Raw genomic sequence first — 24630 nt, 5'->3', positions numbered from 1 at the left:
TTGGTGACTAAAGAAAGCAAATTGTAACAGTTATCTATAATATGACCTCATGTGGGTGGGAGTTTTCATTACATAGACACAGGTTTTCAGGTTGGTAAACTAAATTCTGGTAGGATAAACAGGAATCTATTCATCCTAGTTATCAGCAGAATGTGAGATTTAGAGAATATGGCCATAAATTTCTACAGTTCTTTCACTTTATACCCTTCTGAATAGTGGCAAACTTTCTTTTTAACCCATGAGTATCAATTATTTTAGAAGTTTTTACTTTCTTCCAACAGAGCTGAATGGACTCCTGCCTGCTTTCACATCAGCCAAGTCAAGGGCTCTTCTTTTTTCCTTTTTAGGATTTTAGACCAATAAAAATTTATTTTATTTTTAGAGAGAGGGGAAGGAAGGGAGAAAGAGAGGGAGAGACACATCAATCAGTTGCCTTCTGAACACCCGCAAGTGGGGAGCTAGCTGGCAATCCAGGAATGTGCCCTGACCAGATTCAAACCTGAGACCATTTGGTTTGCGGACCATTGTCCTGTGGACAATGCCCAACCAACTGAGCCACACCATTCAAGGCCCCAGCACCCTTTTCTCCCCGCCCCCTTGTGTGAGGTTACTGCAGTTTTGTCTGCATTCCATCCTGGGATCACCTGACCTCCTATATTTGCATATATTAAGGTCCACTTTGTAAAGTTCTACAGGTTTTGACAAATGTCTAATGCCATGAATCATACAATTACAGAATCACAGAATACTTTCACCACCCCCAAAAAATTCCCCTGTGCTTCACCTATTCAGCTTCCTATCCCTTCCCTCCAAATCCCTGGCAACCAGTAATGTATTTAATCACCTCTATAGTTTAGCCTTTTCCAGAACGCTATATATATAAAGTTGTATAGCACGTAGCTTTTTCAACAGGCTCCTTTCATTAATGACACACGTTTAAGATTCATTTATAGCCCTGGCTGCTGTGGCTCAGTAGACTGAATGTGGGCCCAAAAGTTTGCCAGTTTGATTCCCAGTCAGGGCACATGCCTGGGTTGCTGGCCAGGTCCCAGTTGGGGGTGTGGGAGAGGCAGCTTACTGATGTATCCCTCACGCATCGATGTTTCTCTACCTTTCTTTCTCCCTCCCCTGTCTATAAATAAATAAATGATTTAAAACATTAAGTCAACTGATCCATTTTTTTCTTCCCAGTGTCATGCTTCTGGAGTTACGGCTCACTACTAAACCCAATTCACATAGATTTTCTCCTGCTTTCTTCCAAAAGCTTTATAGTTTTGCATTTTACATTTAGATCTATGGTGTGTTTTGAATTAATTTTGGTGTAAGGTGTAGGGTCTGTATCTAGTTTCATTTTTGTGCATATGGACATCTGATTGTTCCTGTACCATTTGTTGAAAAGACTATCCTTCTGGTGGGGGAACTCAACAGTTAAAAAAATAGCTTTAATTTGCACTTAACAGGCTTAATAATTAATGCATGTAGAAAGCTACTGTTTCAGGAACTGGAATGTATGACCAGTCCTACCCTGATTCCAGGAGGCCCACAAGCAATTCGACCTTTGAGCCCCAGGAGGACTGCAAGCCGTCAAGATGGTATCTGAGCCACTGTGCTCCAGGGACAAAACATTCAGACGCAGATGAAGAATTGCTGGGATGCCAGGAAAATCATCGGACTGCACCTTTCATCTGACTAACCTTTTCCCTGAATTCCAAACCCTTTACCTACTTTCTTCCTGAATTCCAAACCCCTTACCTACCCTTTTTTCCTCCTAAAAAAGGTCAGCTTGAGATGACTGACATGTTAAGAAAGTCTTTGAGGGCACATAACCCGCCATCTTCTCAGATCGTCAGCCATCTGAATAAAGTGCCCATAAAGAGTCAATCCTTGTCTCTACTTATTGGTTCTGGTAGTGACAGGCAGCACAAATACCACCTTTTCCAGTTTCACTTCCTCCAATAAACTGTCTTTGCTCTTTGTCCAAATGAGTCGACTGTATTTGTATAGATCTATTTCTGGGCTCTCACATCTGCCCCACTGATCTATGTATCTATTCTTTTGCCTATCACAGGACAGGGCCCTAACTTCGGGAAGCAAAAAGCCAGTGCCCAAGTTTTTTACCCTCATCCAAATTTCCTGCCCTGCTATTTTCTGGGCATAATGATCTCTGAGGGAAAAATTAGGGGCAAAAAGAATGGGTAAGTGGCATCTGGGGCAAAAGCACTGTGGCCATTCAATAGATCAGCAACACTGAAGTACAAACATGGAAAGATAAGACTATAGGTCCCTGTGAGGGGACAGACAATAGCTAGGTACGAAATATTTTCCTATATGTTTTCTGATGGTCTTACCCTATTAATCGGAAGCCACCAATTTTTAAAATCGCTTCACTTTAACAGTGGCTGTTTCACTGTTAGCAAAGTTCTATTCAAACTTTTCCACTAAGATGCCTGACACGTGTGCTAATTTCTGAGTTTCTGAAATTCTACTAGGATGCTGGCTAAAGCTGGGAAGAGCTGTTAGCCAGATGTCTTTCTGAACCAGAAGGATTTGCAGAGAGTATATAAAGCTGAAAAGCTATTTTTAAGGATAATATAAATACCTATAATAAGTGGATTATTTCTTAATATCCATTTAAACCCCATATCTTTCTGCAATAATAAAACTATAGACACCAGCTATCTACATTAGACCTGTGCTTTGTAATATATAACTACTATTCATGTGTAGCTGTCTAAATTTAAATTACAATTTCAGTTCCTTGGTCACACGAGCCATATTTCAAATGCCCAATATAACCACATGTGGCTGTTAGCTACCATAATCAGACAGCAGAGATACACGCATTCCCATCATTACAGAGAATTTCACTGGACAGCACCGGCGTAGAATATAAAATAGAGGACCACTCACCATACCGGACTTCCATGCGGATAACCTACTTTGCAGTCAGTGTAGAACATCTTGTGATCCAGTTTACTCATCCTCTGCTAACATGACTCCAAAGTGACCAGGCAACTAAGTCACATACTAATGGCTGGCCCAAAGTAGGTACTCAAATGCTTGCTGAGTGGTAGGTTCTGAATGAATGCTAGCAGTAATGCTGACAACAGACAAAAACCCAGGAGTGCACAACATAAAAGGACCGCTACATAATGTTGCAGATGACTTTGAAGACCTCAAGAATAATTATGCACTATAAGCAGGTTACCGGCCTAAGCTCATGCTGCAACGTCCATCGTCAAGCCTAGCCCGTGGTCTGGCACCATGGCAGTTGCGAAGGAAAAAATATCTGGTTTTCCCCCTTCTGTCTAGGGGGGAAACCCAGCTCTTCCGTACTAGGTCTCTCTTCCCTGCGAGTCTCCTTTACGTTTACACAGGCACCACCCAGCACTGTACTTGCGACACTGCTGGTCACCAGATGTGTGTGGGGTTTTCCCCACGCCTAGTGATTCTCAGCAACTTTTGTCAAAGGTTGTCAAGAAGAAAAATCATAATTTAATTCAAACTAGATTCCCTAGTCTTCACCCTAAAAGTGATTAGTTTCATACTTTTATAGGAAAAATACATGACAAAAATGTTACTATTATCTCTATAAAGATGAAGGCTCCTACCTTTATTGTTTTCTTTATCAAATCCTGAAACCTGTTAAAAGAAAAGTTTACTTTTATTTGACTATTCAGGTATAATTAACAAACCAAAGTAGGTTATAAAAACTAAATAATCCTACCAGTGATTTGTAGAGACTGGACTCAGGGTTGATTTTAATGAGCTGTAATAGATCCTGCATAGTAAATACCTTAAGAGAAAAACATTAAGTAAGTAAACATTTTTACATCAATGTTTAAATGATGAATTAGGATGTTTCTGAATATAAAACTAAGAATCGTTGCCAGATTAAACAAAAGAACTAGATTTTCCCCGGCTGGTGTGGCTCAGTGGATTGAGTGCCAGCCTGCAAACCAAAGGGTCGCTGGTTTGATTCCCAGTCAGGGCACGTGGCTGGGGTCCCCACTGGGGTCATGAGAGAGGCAACCACACTTTGGTGTTTCTCCCCTTCTCTTTCTCCCTCCCTTCCCTCCTCTCTAAAAATAAGCAAATAAAATCTTTTAAAAAATAAAATGTAAAAAACTTTTGGGCAATTATAGATAAAAGGAAGAGAGTAAAAACATAGGGACAACACAAGAAGTGCACCCTGATGTCAACTGCAGTCTTCGGGTCATGCTAACATCACAATGCAGGTTTGCCAAGTGTAAAAAGTTGATAATGGGGGAGGCTGGACCCGTGCAGAGGCGGGGAGCGTACAGGAACTCTCCTTTCCTGCTCCATTTTGCTGTGAACCTCAATCTCTCTAAAAAGTTAAGTCTATTTAAAATATACAGAGATGTTTTCTCTATCCACCTTCAAAATAATAAAGTGCGACAAATATGTTCAAAGCAATGGTAAAGAGAATTAAAATAATTAGAAGAGTGATAAAACATGTTTTAATATTTGAGAATGCCACAGATTTTGAAAAAATTAATGCATTCCTCGCTTGCCTTATGTAAGCACGGAGAAGAGAAACACCACGGGGCAGAGACTGTGGCACTGTAAAGTCATCTCTCAGGGGCCTGCATTTACTGCCCTGAGTTGCCACCTGGCTATCCTGTGGCCCTGAGCAAACCACCCACCTCTCCAGACTGTGCTTCCTCATTAGGATACACGTACATCTGCAGTGCCACGAGCCTGGCGCCGAGCTCTCAACAGACACTCAGCACAAACGGCACTTACGAGTCTCAATTCGGATCAATTCTAGCTGTGAAACATTTTGTGATTCTACACAGCATAAGCTCATAAAACTCTAATCGAGACTCCATCGACCCGATAACAGTATCAAACTTGAGTCGCGTAGTATACCAACTCTGTGATGGGACTTTAAAGATGACTGAGAAATGGACCGATCCAGCTGGGGAGCACTCAGCTATTATGCAGCACTTTACTATCATCTGGGAGGGGGGGCGTTAATAGGAAATTCAGAAACAGAGAGGAAAAACTTTACCTGTTCCTCTGCCAAGCCACTTTCTGGGAAGAACACCGAAAGCGAATACTCATAGCCACATCTTCGTAAGTGATCTGCCACTAGAGAGTTGGAAGCGCCTATTAAGAGGGCGCTTCCTTCCACTGAAATGGACCGGGGCTCCATTTCTCCGCTCAATACAGGGTGCATCAGCTCCTGAATGAGCTGCTTTCTCAGCTGCATCTAGCTCAAAAACAAAAAAAGAGAAACGGAGGGAACAAACTTTCAGCAGGATTGTTGCACGGAAGATGCACATTAGCCACATAAATGAGAATCTCCCTTCCCTTTTATTTCCACAGAGGTCCTGGGTCCATGACCAGAAGTTAGAAACTTCTTTGCTGCACTTTGCCTCACCCTGTGAGACAGGCAGCCCACAGGTTCTGGTCAAAGCAGCTCACTTTCGCCAGTGTCCAAGGGAACCGGTGGTGAGCCGGGACACAGGGGGACTCCAACTTGTCCCCCGTGAGCCCATGTCAGCAGCATTTGATTGGGATATCAAGTATAAGAGAAAACTCTGTTGCTTCCTCATTTCTCTGCGAACTGTGGGAGGATATGAAAACAATACTGGGCGAAACCAGCTTACTGGGCATACCGATCAAAATAAAACTGGGTTCCCCCAAAGGAAATAACAAATGCAAGAGAGAAATCAGTAAACCCAAAGAAGGCTTATTAAGATACACTTTTGTATATAGTATTTACATCTCACAACACTGTGAAATCCAATATTTTTTTCAATTTTATAAATAAGAAAATTTAGGTTCAAGGTGGGTAGTTTTCTCAAGGTTCTAACTAGTGTTATTATTCCTTTGGGTTTTAAGAAATCTCTGAATTAACTGAACTATTGATATTTGTTCTGATCTATTTTGCATATAACCTGGAAACATAATTGGGCTAAGCTTAAGAGTGTGTTGCCTATATCCACACGGTTCAACACTAAATAATATCTCATGTATTTGTATTAATAAAACACAAGCAAGAAACAAGTGGAGCTGCTATACCTCTATCTTCTGTCCTTCAGCTAGAGACAGGAACAGTATATAATTACCAGTACAGAAGAGGATTTATACATCGAAAATCCTGTCATACAAAACACATTTGCACTGAGCAGAATATACATGCTTGCCCCATCTAATCCAGTTCAGTAACAGGAATAATAAAACAGAAGAGAAACTACAGCATTCTCCACTGGTAAAATTAAAAGGTAGTTTAACTAGATTTGTAACATACTAAGGAATTAATATATTTACATTAATTGATAAAAGTGATTCAGGGTGTCTTACAAACAAGTACTGAAATAAGATAAAATTTAAAGGAGTGATACAAGCAGGTTAAAAGGAAAAGAAGAGTTAAAAAAAAAGAAACGTTATAAATGAATTCCCATCTTGACTAATACAAAATCATGCCATCTAACATTTGCTAGAAAGAACTGCAAAACTGGCTGGGCTTTCCAGCAGCCAATGCAAAGAGGACAATCCGTTCAAACATGAACCTTGCAATGTCCCTAAGATTAACATACTAAGCATAATTATTATGGGGTGGGGGCAACTGGGAGAAGAGAGTCCTAGGAATCCTCAGCACATCTCAGAAATTGACAGACGGAGTAGACTCAAAATACGGAAATGATTTCATACACTTCATTTAATATCTATGACTTTGTACTCAATGATAATACAAATTCTTTTCAAACATCCAAACAGAATATGAGCTAAGCCACTAAAAAATTCAGTAAGTTTTTAAAAGTTAGAACTCACCCAAGCCACAGTCATTGAACTGAGAAAATAAAAATTAGCTCAGACTGAGAGTAAAACTCTGCCCTGCCACGGATGAAGCCTGAATTCCAGAAACAACATTCCAGACAATGCGCTGCAGCTGCAGAGCAAACAAGGCTAGCTCAAAAAAACAAGGACACCTCCAGAAGGATTAGTGGCCATTGGGACTACAGACAGGAAGTGAGATACTCTCAAATCTAACCCAGAAACACAGGAAAAAAGTGCCATGCCCAGGAACACAAGGACCATTCCACGTGAGAATGTGGACTGAAGTGCATTATACACTACAATTCACTCCAGGTGGGTTCAAGTGTTAACTATAAAAACTAAAGCCTGTTTCAAAACTTAAAAAGTGAATATTTGTGCTCTTAGTAGAGGAAAATTTACTGAGAATACTCTGAAAAATAAATCAATAGATTTGACCATCTAAAAATATAACATCACATTTTAGAGAAAAAATAAAATTGAACACTGAGATAAAGTATTGCCACAAAAGTGGAAAAAAGATTAATAATTTCAATTAAAAGGGTTCTTACACATTTATAAGAAAACACTAACACCCTAAAAAAAATGAGCAAGAGACACGAACTGCCAATCCATGGAAAACCATACAGATGGCCAGAAAATACGTACAATCTCATTAATAATCAAAGGAATAAATACTAAAATAAGGGATTTTCAATCTTACATTGGTTAGTGTTATTTATTTATTTTATTGATTGATTTTAGAGAGAGAAAGGAAGGGGGGAGAGGAGGAGGGGGAAGAGGGGAAAAGGGAGAGACATACCAATTTGTTGTTCCACTTATTTATGCATTCACTGGTTGATTCTTGTATGTGCTCTGGCCAGGGATCGAACCTGCAAGCTCGGTGCATTGGGACAACATTCTAACCAAATGACCCACTCGACATTTTTAAATTCTGATGATAATATTGGAGTGAGACAAGCATTCTCAAACTCCTGGTGGAATATACACTATTACAATCTTTCTACAACGAGATGCTAGGAGCCTTAAAAAGAAACGCTCATGCCATTTTATTTGATTTTCCACGATAAAGAGTAATATGGCAACATAAGCAATGCCACTTAATCTATCCTAGGCAAGAAATGAGACATGCAATTGAAGGATGTGTAGACCTGGGTATAACCTATTCGACATTTTAAGTGTAAAATACACTTCTGAAATACATAGTAATGAAAACATATTCCAACTAGCCCCACTCCTTGCTGTGAATTTATATATAAAGTGTCCTAATAAATATTTCCTGCCCAAATTAAATATTCAACAGGGGACTGCTACATAAATTACACATACATCCAAACACAAGCGGAGTCCCAGTGAAAATGAGAATTTCAAGAAACTTTTAAGGACACAGCAAAAAGCTTAGCATGTATTGAACTGAGAATACACACACCCACACACACACCCACACACCATTATGCCAATTAGTGGTTCTGAGAGATGACTGTCCCCCTTTGTTTTCTGTTTTTTTCAGATGAGCCTGAAGTGTTTGGTTTTTTTTTTTTAAGTTACAAAAACAATGGGGGGAGCAAAGCTCACTTTGCCTTAATTTCCCATTTTAAGTGGGAAATACACTTTGGAAATGTATATAGTCATGAAAACGCATTTGAGGTAATCCTACTCCTTTGCTGTTAATTCATACTAATAAGTATTTGCTGCCCAAAGGAAGTATTCACGCCTTTCGACAGGTTTTAAAGAAGAAAGTTCTCATTCCCCAAACTATTTTACGGTAAGCAGTACACTTAATGTTTTCTATATGGTGCCAATGTCCTTCATTCAAGCACGACTATTTCAAACCCATTTATTAATTTGGGAACCTATAAACCAGTTTCACAAAACAACCCTAACTTTACTAAAATGTGTTCATTTCATAAAGTTACTCCTGTCTCTTGATGTCACTTCAATAAATCTATCTGAATATATTCTAAGGCTCCTCAAACTCTAAGCCATTTGAGACTATCGTTCCAGGACGAGTTACACAAAACATTAAACTGTCACCAATACAACTTATATATCATACTATTTTTAAAACCCAAGACCTGGATGGATTTAAGTGGGGACTACCTGTTACAAGTCACACCTGAAAAAGTTATGTAACAGATATGCCTAGAACTGATACCTTGAGCGCGTCCAGTATACCCCGGTCCTTAAACATCTGGTACAGCCTTTTGCGCAGCTCATCTTGAGTCAACACGTCATATTTGGGGGGCATGGTGGACTGAAAGAGAAGATGGTTTGGGTTACCTGGCAGGCAGAGCGGATGTGAGTTTCTGAAAACGGACCAGTGGCTGACCTCCGGGGAAGCCAAGCCCTAGGAGGCCGGGCGGGGAAGAGCGCTTTAAGGAAAACAAATAGGACGCTTCACCTCTGCCGGCGCCCGAGAAGGAGCCGGTGTGTCTACCTGGCTCTGCCCTCACTGGGCGGCTTCCTTCCAAGCCAGCCCCGCCCAGCCCGCCTCGAGGTGGGGATGAAGGGAGTCCCTGCCCCAAGAGCCCAGCCTCTGCGCCGGGGAATCCGGAGGCACTGGGCTGCTTAACCCTCGGCCGCCCGCAGGGAACTGGAACTCCGGCAGAGAAAAGTACTTCCTTCCTTCGGGTTCTAACGGGCGGGCGGCGCCGGGCACAGGACCCGGGGGCGACTCTCACCACGGACTGGAGGGCGGAGTCAGCGACGGAGGAGGCCTGGGAAACGTGAGGCCAAACAGGGCGAGGCATCATGTAGCCCCTCCGCTCACAGCCGGTCCCGCCCTCTCCCGAGGCCCGCCCAGCAGAGCGCTCTGGTTCACGTCACGCCACGCAGCCGCCGGAAGCCCCGCCCAAGTGGCGCGAGAGCGTGGCGGCTGAGTCTCGCGAGGACTGTTAGGCGGTCCTAACTGAAGCTGCGGAAGGCGGGTCGCTGCCGCGGGAACTCCCTGGATATTTACGCTGTCTGCGTCTCGGCGCAGGTAGGGGATGGAACGAAGGTTGGGAAGGAAGAGGTTGCTCCGGGGGACGTCGGGCCCTTGCGCGACCCGGTGTTGACCCTGCCTCTCCATCCTGCTGCGGATTGGGGTGCTGGGCCCAACCTGTCTAACCGCCGGCTGATCCCATTATAGCTCTCGCATTGCAACCTACAAACGTCCTCCAGCTCGAGGGCTTTGCTTCTTTTGCCTTTCCCTAGGTCACTCAGCTAACCCAAGGCTTCTTAACCGCGGCACTGTCGCACTTGGAGCCCAAAAAGTCTTTGTGGTGGGCGCTGTCCTGTGCACTGTGGGGTGCTGAACAGCATCCCTGGCCTCCACCCACTAGATACCAGTAGCACCTCCCCACCAGTCTGACAGTCATGAATGTCTCCAGACACAGCCGGATGTCCTCTGGAAGGCAGAAGTCCCCTGCTGATAATCAGTGAGCTAATCTTTCAGTACCCCCCACTTTGCATGCAGTGAGGAAGATCAAAATGAGCTGGGTACTCAAGATGCTTAAATCTAATTAGAAAAGGAAGCAGTCTTTCCAGAAGCAGTCATGGAAACAGCCAGAGAATTGGATAAGAATAAGATGCACGGTGGACTGGGCTAAGAGTTTAGAAAAAAGAGAGGTGGTTGAAGATAGAAAGCAGCAGGGACACATCTCTGGAAAAGTGTGAAAAGTGTGACTTCATTTGGGCTTTAATGGGTGTGATTGTGATGGCAGCAAAGAGTAAATACTCAGCACTCACGTAGGCAACGGCCCTCCCCCAAACCGAGGAGAGTGGGTAATTATTGATCGCAGCGATCTTTCCCACTGACCACACTCAGTCTCAGAATCTTTCCCAGCACCAGTTCTTGGCCCTGACTACCAGTTGATGGGAACTGCCTCAGGAAGGGAAACCCATTTGACATCACTAGTCAAATCCCTTTTCCATTAGACAACATACCATCTTTAAGGATAACAGTGTGCTGTCCACCATCCCTTCCCCCAAAAGTCTTTCCCCTGCTCAGTTTAAACATCTTCAGTTCCTTCAGTAGCTTTTGTCAAGAACGTTCCCTAGCCTAGCTCTCACCCTCCTCCTAGTGCACAGTTCAGTTATTGATTCTTTTAAAATGGGATTTCCAGAACTGAGTCCATTCCCCAGAGATAATATTATTAGTGAAGAGAACATGGTCTTCTCTTAATGCAGCCTGGAATTCCATTAGAGTTGTTTTTTTGGTTGTTGGTTGTTTTTTTTTTTTTTTTTTGACTATTGTATCAGACTGCTACCTCTTACTGAGCTTGCAGTAAATGAAAACTTTTGGGTTCTTGCAGTTGCTCTTAAAATTGGATTCCTCATCCCGTTGTTGTGCAGTTCATTTTTTTAAGTCCATGTACAGGACTTGATCATTCATCCTATCAAATTCTACTCTGTTCATTTCATACCTAATGAAGAGAGATTTTTGAATCTTGACTTTTGCCTTCTAATAAATTGACTCCTTGGAGTATTGTTTTTGAGTGTGGTAGGTTGGTGTCCTCTCACAGTTATTGATCCAAATGTTGAGAGCTGGTCTAGGTTAAGGCCAACTTCAAAGGCTCCCCAGAGTTCCCATACTGTCTACTGCCTGGGAGCACTTCAAGATTCTAGTCAGCTGTGAGGTGTGTCCCTTGGTCAACATAGAATGAGTCCTTCCTTGGCCCCCAGCACTGTTGAAGCTCTGGGCCTACAGAGCTTGTTATCATCCAAGCTAAAGGTCTCTAGTTGTTTTTAGGGAGATACTAAATTACTTCCCCAGAGGACTTACTGGCTCCTGTGTTTTCCTTCCACGTTTGGCATGACTTGTTCTCAGTATAACCAGGTGTACATGAAGGAATAATAACCCCTTCTTTTTTTGTCTAAGGATTCACATTAAATGACCTAATGTATAATGAAAACTCCTAGTCTGGTGTCTGACCAAAGCCGGCCATTTAATACATATTTCTTGGTGTTTTAATGTCTTTGAAAATACTGAATTCTAGACTAGGAGATAAGCATTTTTGTTTCGGAAAATAGGAGTAACACTTACCTGTATCTGATGATATGGTGCTTTTCTGTTCCTGCAACTTCTCAAATGTCACTGATCACTAGATATATAATCACATTTGTGAATCCAACATATGTAGTTTACTAAGACATAAAGAGTTGTGTTTATTGAAATGTTTAGATTTTTAAAAATATATCCGTCCTGAGGTTCATAGCCTGCCTAACCTTGTTGCTATCACATTTGCTGTTTGAAAGTCATTCTCTTTGAGAAAATTAAAGTTCAGCAGATCTGTGTCTTCTGTTATTTGTATACCAGGTGCTTGAAGCAGTTGCCTATGGTCCCGTGCTTGTTCTTGATTGCAGCCTAAAAAGCCTTAACATATTCCACACATTTCAGCTTATTTTAGGCTGTTGCCCTTCTGAGGCTACCCTCGCAGGTTTCTGGTCCCAGGTCTCATTACTGTGTTCATTACTAGTTTGTGCCCGACTTCTTACATTGTGTACACATCCACTTTGAGTTCAGGGTGGTCCAGAGCTCTGTGAATGCTGACTTCAGCTCTGGGATGCTGAGGCCCCCTAGGCCCCCTCCCTGCACCCCTCCACCCCCCACAGGCCCTCACCTGGGCTAATTAATCCCACCTGGCCTCTCACATTCTTTTCTGTATGCCAGGGTCATCCCCCACTGTGTAAACTACAGCCCCCTCCTGGCAGTTCCACTCTGCAAACATTGAGCATCTGTTATGCCCTAGGCTTGGTGTTAGAGACTCAGGCTGGAAAAAACCACAGCCCTTGTTCTTTTGCATACTGTCATCCCCATTTGGCTCTAAGTAGCTTCGTCTGGACACACCATTGACCTGCCCAACCTTTTCCACAATGCTCTGGAACCCGTGTTCCATGGTAAATGAACTCCCTTTGTCCTGACTGTAAAATGCACTTTCTACCAGTTTGCTGCCGCTTCCTTGAATAGTTCCTTTTTTCTCGTACCTACAAGTTTTTTTCTTTGCAGCTTTCACGTGTGTGCTAGTTTCCTGCTGCCGTGCCAAATCACCACAAATGCAGTGGCTTGAAACCACACAAATGTATTACTTCACAGTTTGTAGCACAGAGGTCCAACATGGGTCTCCCTGGGCTGAAATCCAGATACCAGGAGGGCTGTGTTCCCTTCTGGAGGCTTTTGGGAAGAATCTCCTTCTTTGTCCATTGCCGCTTCTAGAAGCTGCCCATATTCTGACTGGTGGGCCCTTCCTGCCATCTTTAAAGCCGGCAACATCGCATCACGTGATCACCCTTCAGTAAACAGAGTTTCCCCTCCCCTTCCTCTTGTGCCTCCTTCTTCCATTTTTAAAGCCTATTGTGATTACATTGGACCCACCTGGGTAGTCCAGGATTGTCTCTCTATCTTAAGGTCAGCTGATGAATAATCTTAGTCCCTTCTGTAGCCTGGATTCCTCTTTACCTTGTAAATTAACATTCACCAGTTCCCAAGATTAGAATGTGGGCATCTTGGTAGGGGGTGGGGGGTGCTGTTCTGGCTACCACCCCATGTTCAAAACCGACATGTTCATTTTCATCCCTCTTATTTCTTTTCTCAGTAAATAGCATCACATCTTGGTATTCTACCTGATCACCTCAGCCACACATTTGGAAACATCCTCAGTTCCCCAGTTCGGTCCATTGCCAAGTTCTGGGTAATGACCTCCTCCACAGCTTGAGACCTAGTCTTCCTTGGAGATGCTGGAAGGGCCCCTATGTGAGGTGATGGGGAAGTTTAGCGGACACATACACAACTCACACAAACACAGCAGCTTATTTCATTTGTATTGTGTTCCGTATTGGAGTTTAAGTCATATTCCATGGGTGGAGGGAAGGTGCAGGAGATCCCAGTACTTTCAAAAAAAAAAAAGGTTTGGAATCCACTGATCTAGACCTGTACTGCCCAATACAGTAGCCATGAACTCCACGTGGCTATTTAAATTTTAATCATTCAATTAGATTTCACATTCGGTTCTGCAGACACACTAGCCACATTTGAAATTGGCCTCCAGGGGCAGCCACATCGGACACGGCGAGTATAGAACATTTCCATTCTCGCAGAAAGTGCCACATATAGGCCAGCACAGAATGCTAGAGTGTCTCCCCTTTGCCCACCACCTGGGCGTGGTAAGCCCGGAAACATTAAAGGATTGTAGGTGTCCCCTTCCTGAGACAATGGGTTGTATGCTTTCCTTTCCTTCCGCCTCACCTTTCAGTTTTTCCATGTCAGAATGGAACAGAGTTACTTCCCTTCTTCAGCTGTTTTGTGAAACCATATTCTTAGCAGTTCAAGTTCTGCCCATCTGGGTAGTTGGTGCTATGACCTTTATGTGGTGTTTCCTCCAGTTCCCTTTCTGTTCACCCGCACACTGTGCGTAGCTTCTCTCCCAGTCATGGGTTTCCATACAGAGGAGGGTGTGTAGGGGGTAATCTTCCTCATACACGTATTGTCTTCTGCTGCTTTTTAAACGTGCATGGGCGTGGGAGGGAGTATCCACGCTATTTCTTGTTTCTCTGCTGCTGCTTAAATGTTTGTGCTGGAGAAAGCAGGCCCTGTCCTTATCAAACTCCACCTATGAAACCTATTCCAGCAAAAATGAATGATATCATTGTTGACTTGGGTAAAATTTCAAGCCCCCATCCCTCTTCCCCTCACTTTCCCTTGAGAATTATTGCCAGTTCTCCTAGTTTTTCATAGCTCTCATGTCTTTCCCGCTTGTCTTTGTTATCCAGTTTTACTCTTTGGGCCTTTTTCTCATTGTTCCCCTAAAACAGGGACAAGTTTTTCTGGAAAGGGCCAGGTGGTCTCTGTCACAACTGCTCTCACCTCTGCCATTGTGGAGAAAAGCAGCCTCGTAGGATAGTAAAAGGATAGATGAGGCCACGTTTGGCCTGCGGGCTCTAGTGTGCCGACTCCTGCCCCAGATCCTATGTTAAATCCTACTTACTTCATCGTGCCCAGAGGATCTCCCGTCTGCCTTTTTTTTTTTTCCAGACGTGGCCTTCCGATTCTAGAGTTCTACATGCTAGCTGTGCCCTGGTTACCTTTAGAAAATGTTGTATTCGTTAGGAAATGCATTTCAGATTTCTTGGGCTTTTGTTGCATGATCTGTGTGAACCAGCAGGGGTCCCAGTGAAGTTTGGCGCGCCCTGGGCTCTGGCACCCCTCGGTTCTGCTTTCCCCGGGACGCCACACTCCCAGTTAACGGATTCCTGCCCCGTGTGGAGGCCTCCCTAGTCACCACATCTGTGCGTGTGGTGTTCTGTGTTCTAGAGAGCCCTTCCTGAGCCCTTCCTAGGAGCCAGACACTGCGCTGGGTGCTTTACGTGCATTAAGTTGTGCAGTCTTCAAGCTCACCCTAGGGCAGCTAGGAGCGTTATGTCCATTATCTTTATTTCACTCAGAAGGACACACCACTCCGAGAAGAACAGCCATTGGGAGTGGGAGGTTAAGGACCCTTCCTTGGGTGGTCGCATTGCTAGTAAGTGGCAGAGCTGGACTTGAACCCGGCTTCATCTGATTCCAGACACCCTATGCGACAAATACACACGGAAGTCCATCCATCCATCTGGATTTTGATCGTGTGTTTCGAAAGCCACAGAATCGCTGATGTCCCCCCACCCACCACTTTCTATTAGTTGTATTTCTTCAGCAAACCTATTGACCCCAGTTCCCAGTCCTCCTACAGCCTCAGCATATCTTCTTCCCCTTTGGATTAGAATTTCTTCCATCTTTTCTAGAATACAAAACCTCCCTTTCTCATAAGTGGTGTTGGAAAAGGTATATCATAGGCCCTTTTATTTGTAGCAACTTTGTAGATAAATGCTATGAGTATCGCTCCTCTGTATAAGTGACACGAGGCAGAGTTGTTTTTAGCTCCCTTGGAACCATCTCTCCTGAAAATTCCCGAGGCAAGCCAGTTATTCCCGAACAAGCACCCTTTATTAATCCGTCCAGGTGTTAGGGCTAATGCTCACTACCAGTCCAGTCCAAAGATAGCCCAGCTTCCTCTAAATGCCCCGAACTTTCAGGTCCTGCGATGTGAAGGTATGATTTTATATTAGAGGTCTTCTAGTTTACCTATGAAAATAAAGCACTGGGTTCTACAGGCATATCTAAGGTATAAATCTGTATGGTCCAAAAGCCATATATCTGTGGTAGTATATTGGAAAGCAGGCCAAGCTCTGGCCTTTTCTGCAGTGTCAGGTTTAAATAAAAAACTGAATTCTAGACTTCCTGTTAATGTTTTTGATTTTCAGTTTTGATCACTAAAGTTGTGTCTTATTTTCATTTCATTAGGAGCCACATATTGCAGACAATGTCTGGAAGTTTCTACTTTGTCATTGTTGGCCACCATGATAATCCGGTTTTTGAAATGGAGTTTTTGCCAGCTGGAAAAGCAGAATCCAAAGTATGTATGGAGCTTGAAAAACTCCTACAAGAATTGTTGTATGTGGTAATGTTGATGGTGTAATATGATTTTAGAGCTGGAAGAGATCCTGACATGTGAGGTAACTAGAATCTACCACAGTTCAGCGAGGCTTGCTCTGCAGTCCCACGCGTTGACAGAAGCCAGCCAGGGAACGTCCTCTGAATTGTTTCTTCCTCCTTTAAATCAGTGCTCACTTAGCATACACTAGGGGATGCTCTGGGTTTCTTCACCCGGTCTGCATCTCACTGTGCCACCCTTAGGAAAAGCTGCTCCTTACGCACATAGAGACATGGTCCACCCATGGTGGGTCTGGAAGAACAGTCGTTGCTGCCTTGAAAGGCCACAAAAGCCTGTTCTATCCCAGCAGATCACATGTTTCATCAGGACAGATGTAGTAGATCCATTTACACTTGGGAGGGGCAAAAGAGACCCTTCCTTACATGTCTTCCTCTCGCCCCTGAGACTAGGGCAGTTTTCAGTGGCCTTGTACGTCACCTGCTGGCTAGGTGGTACCCTATGCTCTGCTCCCCAGTGATGCACTCAGCTTCCTTGTTGTCTAAATAGGCGAGCTTGGTTGGAGAACTCACCTTGCAGAGTAAACAGAGCCATAGAGTCCTGAGATGAGAATGGCCAGGTCCCCGCCATCCTTCTGTACTAGTCCATGCTGACAAGTTGTGCTGTGTCTCTCCCGACCTCCAAAATTAAGCTTTAATGTTAAGATAGGAATTGAGTTTGGAAATTAATTGTAATGCATAATGTCCAGTCCAGTGTATGATGCTTCTCAACTATTCAGATCTTGCTGCCAAAATATGATAGAAATTTAAGTGATTGTCCTACCGGGTGTTGTTGCTACATTATTGTCCCACATCCCTATGAGCACACTGCTGATGAAAGCTTTGGTTTGAGGCATCTCTGTAGCAACAGTTGCTTTGCATTACACAGCTACTTAAATATAGTCCCTGTACACTCCAGCGGGCTGGTGGTACATAAAGCAGTACATATCTTAGGGGCGTTTTTTCCTGCTACCATTTACCTTCTGAAAGCATTTCCAGTTTTCTGATCTCTCAAGATGGACCATCAGTGTAAAGTAATGGAAAATGCTGCTGTAAGCCAGGCACAAAAATACATCCACTTCTCTAAGGATTGAATTAGCTGCATCATGGCAACGGGAGTGAAGTAAACATGCTTGAGCTGTAAGAGGGATTCTGGAGCAACGGGCAGCCTTCCTCCAGCCCAGGCACAGGAACGGCCTCCTCAGCAAAGAGGTTGTATTAGTTTCCTAGGGCTGCTGTGGCAGAGCACCCAAAACTGGGCGGCTTAGAACAATGGCAGTGGATGGGCTCGCAGTTCTGGAGGCCGGAAGTCCGAGGTCAAGGGTCGGCAGGGCAGGGCCACCCCAGGCAGGGGAGGTGCCGGGGAAGGGTCTGTTCCGGCCTCTCTCCCAGTTTCAGGTCCTTCCTTGGCTTGTGGCAGCAGAAGTCAGTCTTCACGCGGCGTTCTCCCCGGGTGTGTCTGTGTCCAAAGGTCCCCCTTTATGGACACCAGTCCCATTAGATCAGGGGCTCACTCTACTCTAGCATGACCTCATGTTAACTAAGTACATCTGCAAGGACCCTCTTTCCAAAAAAAGGGGCCACATTCTAAGGTACTGGGGGTTAGGACTGCAACCTAGGAATAGGGGAAGGTGTGGGACATAATTCAACCCATAAAAGAGGTGGTCTTGGAAAAATGCATTTTGAAAGGAAGACTTCCACAGCACTAAGACCGCATTCTGGGGTGTGAATCCCCTCTCCGCACTGTGGTGGGGCACATCCCCCTTCTCCTCCAATGGAGCCTTTTCAGCCCACGAAAGGGACAAGCCCAGCTCCACCAGGGCTGTCTTCTGCTATCACACAGGTGACCAGCTGCTCACAGGGGCTGAGCACGGCCTCCTGCTACTCCCAGGTCCCCCATCAGGTAAACTCCTTACACCTGAAAGAGGCATATGCCAACCCTTCAGGAGTGCCACCTCACCTGTCGTCACTGCTCACCAGGTGTCACTGCATAGGAAGCCTCCCCCTTCCCCCCTCCTCGAGGCCTGTGTCAGTAGCACCTCTCCATAGCTGTCTTCCTCTGAAAAGAGAAAAGCTTCTTGAAAGAAGGGCCTATTTTTTCCTTCAGTAAAGTATTTTTTTTTTCAGACGCTTAAAAGGTTACAGAATCTGGTAGCTTCCTTGCAAAATTTTAAAAAATCTTTATAGTTTCTTGAACATGTTTCATTTATTTATATTATAGTTAATGTACTAGAATTCACTGTTTCTATTTGGTGAGTTTTATAGATACCAAATTTAAAAGTAGAATATGATATGAAAACACTCAAGATCTTGTAGAAGTCTCATGCCAATAATGAATGAAATAAAAGCAGAAAGTGCCCCCCGCCCCCGAGAAAAACTGTGTATACAATGTAGGGAAGAAGGGTTGCCTTTCTCGATGCGGCGCGGAGATGTTAACGTGGTGCTGCTCACACTGTCATCCAGGACGACCATCGCCATCTGAACCAGTTCATAGCTCACGCGGCCCTCGACCTGGTAGATGAGAACATGTGGCTGTCCAACAACATGTACTTGAAAACTGTGGACAAGTTCAACGAGTGGTTCGTTTCAGCATTTGTTACTGCAGGTCATATCCTTGCCTTTTCGATAAAGATAGTTAACTAAAGGTTGGGGTGACAAGGTACACCATGGGGGACACAGACACCAGGCTGAGTCTGTGGACTTCAAAGGATCAGGTAAAAAATTGCCATTTATGGGGCTACCTTTTTCTTTTTAGGGGAAAAATACATTTTGTTTAACATTATTTGAAAACCAAGTTTCATATAAAACTAAGGTTTATCTGAACCCTATCAAGGGTGGTTTATTTTACAGTATTTTTTAAAAGACTTTATTTGTTTATTTTTAGAGAGAGGGGAAGGAGAAAGAGAGGGAGAGAAACATTAATGTGTGGTTGCCTTTCATGCACCCCCTACTGGGAACCTGGCCTGCAACCCAGGCACCTGCCCTGACTGGGAATCCAAAGGGCGACCCTTTGGTTTGCAGGCCCGTGCTCAACCCCCTGAGCTACACCAGCCAGGGTTATTTTATAGTTGTTTTTTAGCTTTAAAAGATTATATTCTCTTTAAGGTAAAACTAACCTAACTTTGAACCCAGTTTGTGTTCAACTTTTCCATCGTAAAACACACTGCATGTCACTTATTTGAAGAACATTTGTACCAACTGATTGCTTTTCATTTTTCATTTCTGAGATTATACCTTAATTATTTCACATATGAGATTTATTATGCTTCATGACATAAGGCAAGAAGATGGAATAAAGAACTTCTTTACTGATGTCTATGATTTATACATAAAGGTATGGTATGTTCTATAACTTTTTAAATCTGCTTATCAAAAGGGTTTCAAATTTTGACAGGGGACTGGCCTGTTGTAGAAGGTCAGTCTCTAGACTGGTCAGAGACTAGACAGGCCAGTCTAGAAGGTCAGTCTCGTAGAAAGTCAGGTCTCTAAAGGGACCCCTTGATAGTCCAGCTTTCATCCCAGATTGGCCCTTCCTCAGTCAGAACCATCCCTGAAGCTCCTTCACCAGGCAGGTCTCCATCACCAGGGTAACAGGTATCTAGGAGAAGAACTCAGGGTGGTTATTTCTACATTGCTTTCATTCTCCCCCTTTTGGTGCATAGAGTTGATTTTCCTGGGGAACCCAGAGAGAGAGAGAAGGAAGTATTCTCCATAAGGGAAATCGCTTTATAATTTTAACCTAAAATGTTTTCCACATGCTTTACAAATAAGTTACAACGCAGGAATAAGATCACAAACAAGCAGGAAGTGATTCATATATTATCAAATAGTTACTCAAGTAGAATGGTGTCACCCATATTTCTTGATACGTAAGTGGAAAAAGGTAAAAAATTAAGAGGACGTCAGTGGTTAAACTGCAGTGCTAAAAACAGTATGTTCTTCATTTAAGTGTTCTGTATTTGAACAAGGATTCTTTGGCATATCAGCAGAGCTAACAATCAATATTCCTAGTCAGCAGTAGTAAGTAAGAATACTTATCCCTCTTATGAAAATGAACGGCGATTAAGGTGTAAAAATTGGTAACTCCTTTCCTCACTTGTGATTCCATTTGTTAATCATTTTCTCTGCCATGTTATGATACGCCCATTACATTACCTGAGAAACTGATCAATTACCTTGTGTTAAAGGAGAAAACTAAAAACCTGGTTATTACAAAATTAATAACACAAGAGTGACTTAGTATCAGTGAGATGTAAGTTTTTCTTATCTCTGACCACATGGCAGGCTTTTCGTTTGTGTTTTATGTAGCCAAAGAGCCTTACAGCTCGATCCACGTTTACAGTGGATGTAAGATTAGTCACACACAGGGCGAAGCCTGAAAGTTCATTTCACTTACTTGGACAACGCCTACCATATGGCCACAGGCACTGCTCAAAACTGAAACACCAAGACAAAAATGTCCTTAAGGGGAAGGTACTGTTTAACAATGGCACATTTTTGTGGGAACTTAAAGTGGAAAATGTATTTTTCAGACTTTTGTTTTGAATGTCTGATGATTTCTTTTCATTTTAATGTTTAGAGACCTATGATTTGTCAGCCTTTTTACTCTGACAAACTCACTAATACTTTCTTCTTTCCTAGTTTGCAATGAATCCCTTTTATGAACCCAATTCTCCTATTCGATCCAGTGCATTTGACAGAAAAGTCCAGTTTCTGGGGAAGAAACACCTTTTAAGCTGAATGCAGGAAAATTCGGAAATAATGTCACCACAATGGGGTATACTCAGGAATGTGTACATTGTAAGTTACTTGATTAAATAGACTGGGAAAATTTTACTTGTAGTATCAATTTATCTAAACGTAATGAAGTTACTTTTATAGTTAAAATAGTACATTTACTTTCTTAGAATTACCAGTAGATCAATATTTGCGTAGGAATAATTATTTATAAGGAGTGCTTTATCCATAACCTTGAAATACCTTTATTTTAAAAATTGAAAATAAGCTTTTGACTTGCACATTCAGATAGCTTGACCTTGATGTAAGAGTCCTGAACCAAATGCCATTGTCAGGATTTGGAAGACAGTAAGCGTCTGCAGTGGGGAGTGAAGTTGATAGCAGGTATATGGGCTTACCTATACATCTGGAGATGTTATAAAAATGTATAGGCATCTTGCATAGCATTACTCAAGAAGCTGAAGCAAACAGCTTTTGCAGTATCCAGTGCCATATGCCTGCCTGCCTGAGACTGGGGACAGTGACCCTGCTGTCATTCTGGAATCCAGGATCCACACTTGTAAAATGAGAGATTGGGCCCAAAGTGCCAGGAGGTGTTCTTTTATTTCCTTTCCCTTAGACTGTATGCTAATCAGGGGTATCCAACCCGGGGCCTGTGGGCCCGTGGGCCACATGCAGCCCACGATGGCTGTGAATGCTGCCTAACACAACATGGTCAATTTACTTAAAACATGAGATTTTTTTGGTGTGTGATTATGTATTGCAATGTAGTTAATGTGTGGTCCAGAGATGCCAAAAGGTTGGACTCCCTTGGAAATGAAGCTGTTGATATCTGTGCTAGTAAAAAATTGTAAGGCAATTTTAGAGTTGTAAACAGAGAAAAGCTTGTATTATGTTAACATTTGCACTCCGAGCTATACACCGGAAGGGGCAAGAGTGGTCTTTCGTACTGTAACACATGTGGGATCTTACCATGAACAAGTAAATGTCAATCAAGAAGCACGTAATATAACCACAGATTTTCTGTGCTAATCATGAGCACTTGAAGAGTTTTGTTCCATTCTGCGTAACTTGCACAAGTAATTGTAAGTTTGGTCTTATGTGTTGGTGTGAACTTCCTACCATAACTTTCCCCCCATCCATTTTTTTGACTTCTTAAATAAAGATGTTTCTCCAAGATTGTGGAAGTTTAACATCACGTTTTTAAAGGGCTGCTCATCCTGCCTCCACTATTTTTTTAGCTCTCTTTTCCCTATCGACGGTCTGCAAAGTAATACATACCTGCACCCGTGTTTGCAGAACTCGGATTGCCTCGAGTTAGGTGCCAGAGCTTTGGGAGCAGAAAGATACTCAGCCAGAAATCCAGGAGTGATTTCAGCTCATTAGAGAGACTCAAACACGTTTTATATATAGTTTGCTTTACCCTCAATGACCACGCAACACAGAAAGCTGTGACACAGCAGGCCACCAGCAGGGTGTTTCAGTAGGAAGTTCTAGGGTGGAGACAGACCAGGTGCTGGCTCAGTTGCACAACAGCGGTGCCCTGCAAACAGGGATCCTTTTCTCTAGGCTTGTGAGGGTGAGATGGGAACAGGTAACGAGAGCCGTGTGTGAGTACATTACAGCAGTTAAGTACCAAATTTCATGGAGGCCTGCATCTTTGAAGGAGCTGGAAGGCAAGTCCAGTGATGAGTACAGGAGCTGGTCAGCTGCAGAAGAAAAGCATGCTGGGCAGGAAGGTGTGGGGAAAAGCAGCACTGGGTATGAGGACTGGACAGCTGATGGGACAGAACCAGGACCAGTGGGAGGGGGAAACCACAGGCAGATCGTTAGGAAAGCTGAAGAGCTGGCACAGCACTGATCTGCTAGTAGGTGATGTTACTGAAGGTTCCAGAACACCAGAGCAATGGAGGGACATCAGCAGCACCCTGGGCCTCAGGCCGCACTGAGCACAGGTATGTCAGCACTAAATCTGTAATCATTAGCACTCCCACCGTGGTCCACATGCAGCAACCTGGATTGTCCATCCCCAGAATGCTGCATTGTTGCCCCCATGTCCCGTGTATACAGAGACCACCCATCTCTGCCTGACGCCCCGTGTCCTTTCTCTTCAGTCACAAAAGCGCCCCCTGGTGGGCAGTCCACATGGGTGACTTCTCAGAATCCCAGGCCCATTTTTCCACTGAAAGCTTACCCAGGTTTTTACAGAAATGTACAACAAAGTTTCCTTTAAGGAGGAAGAACATCTAGGGTGGTTTTTTTTTTTAGCTTCAACTACAGTTTTTCATGAGGGGGGAGGAGGTGACTAAAACTTGAGGTAACCCACTGATGAAGCTGTACCTTTTCATCTTCTGCACAGCATACCATAATTGCTCTCTCGGCAGTCAAGGGCACATCTGTCCCTTCTCCCAGCCCAGTAGTCCTGCCGTTAACACTGAACTGAAAGGCTCCACGTTCAGACAGCATGGAAGCACACAGTCACAGATGGCCCAGTACACAGTGGCGAGCGACAGTACTCCATCAAACACGTGCCCTCTCCCCAAACGAGTCCTTCCACCTGCTTCGGGGGCTCTGCAGCTATTTCTGCCACTCCTGCACCCCCTGCTTTGGTCCCCAACTCTAGTTTTCCCCATGTATAGGTGATAGCAGCCGATTAAAGCACCCTTTCCTTTCCACAAAAGAATCGAATCTCGGCTACCTCTTGATGCTGTGTGCAGAGCTTTCCCAACAGTTAGTTGCAGTTTCTTTGACAGACAAAGCTATTCGGCTGTCCCATTTGAGTACTGTGCTTGGTGTATTAGCCACTGTTCACCAGGTCCCCGTAAGTCACCATGTAAAGCGGGATTACTCCCTTCTGTAAGCCCGTCTCCACACACGAAGTCCTGTTCCTTGGATCATTTTTGCTGTCCAGCCCTAGACCTCTTGAATGCCAGCTAATCTAATCCTTAAGCATTTATCTGAAAATAGATTAGTTCAAAAGATGCTTAACAGTTTTTAAAACACTAAGGTATTAGTTAAATCAAGTACCAAAACTGTACATTCTGTAAATACCTACACATACAAGTTATGGGCCAAATTGTTGCCCTCCCCTCCAAATTGTTGAAGACCTAGCCCCCATCCAGACCGTCAGATTGTGGCTGTATTTGGAGACTGGACCTTTTCAAGAGGTGATTAAATTGGGATGAGCCCCTTTGGATGGCCCTAATCCACCCTGGTGGATTCCTACAAGAGGAAATTTGGACACAGATAGGGGGTGGCAAATGACCCAGACAAAAGGTCATTTGCAAGCCAGAGGGAGAGACCTCAGGAGAAACTAAATCTATCGATGCCTTGATCTGGGACTCCGAGCCTCCAGCACTGTGAGGAAATAAAAGCGCATTGTTGAAGCCACACAATCTGCATTTTGTTAGGGCAACCTAGCAAACTAAGACAATATGCTTTCCTTATGTACTCAATATCCACATGGGTACCCCAGAAACTGACACAATACCTCCAGGGACAGGAACTAGGTGGCAAAGGGACATACGTCCCTGGTGCCTTAGCATTTTGAAACATGTGACATGTAGAATGCTTCATTGTTGCCC

General features: G+C 43.6%; 2 protein-coding genes across 6 annotated transcripts in view; one reads left to right on the top strand and one right to left on the bottom strand.

Moving 5' to 3' along the window:
* The window catches only part of OFD1 (OFD1 centriole and centriolar satellite protein), a 36161-nt gene extending 26554 nt beyond the window's left edge, over window positions 1-9607 (bottom strand). The window contains exons 1-5 of one of the 5 annotated variants that reach the window (XM_037046318.1): window positions 9426-9607; window positions 8963-9061; window positions 5036-5236; window positions 3728-3796; window positions 3612-3642 (exon numbers count right to left, since the gene is read on the bottom strand). In XM_037046318.1, coding sequence (XP_036902213.1) covers window positions 3612-3642; window positions 3728-3796; window positions 5036-5236; window positions 8963-9061; window positions 9426-9560 — 535 coding nt within the window. In that variant the 5' untranslated portion in view covers window positions 9561-9607. The other 4 variants (XM_037046320.1, XM_037046322.1, XM_037046321.1 and 1 more) reach the window with 4 other exon arrangements.
* On the top strand, window positions 9607-22225 carry TRAPPC2 (trafficking protein particle complex subunit 2). Its single transcript, XM_037046324.1, has 5 exons — window positions 9607-9787; window positions 16124-16235; window positions 18773-18917; window positions 19558-19643; window positions 20951-22225. Exons 2-5 carry the CDS (start codon window positions 16143-16145, stop codon window positions 21047-21049), a joined length of 423 nt encoding a protein of 140 aa, XP_036902219.1. The 5' UTR covers window positions 9607-9787; window positions 16124-16142; the 3' UTR covers window positions 21050-22225.
* The last annotated feature ends 2405 nt before the right edge of the window (window positions 22226-24630 follow it).

This window comes from Sturnira hondurensis, unplaced genomic scaffold (genome assembly GCF_014824575.4).
Source record: "Sturnira hondurensis isolate 20B ecotype Veracruz unplaced genomic scaffold, ASM1482457v3 Scaffold0005220, whole genome shotgun sequence".
In the NCBI taxonomy this organism is placed as follows: domain Eukaryota; kingdom Metazoa; phylum Chordata; class Mammalia; order Chiroptera; family Phyllostomidae; genus Sturnira; species Sturnira hondurensis.
This window is presented reverse-complemented; position numbering and strand designations above follow the sequence as displayed.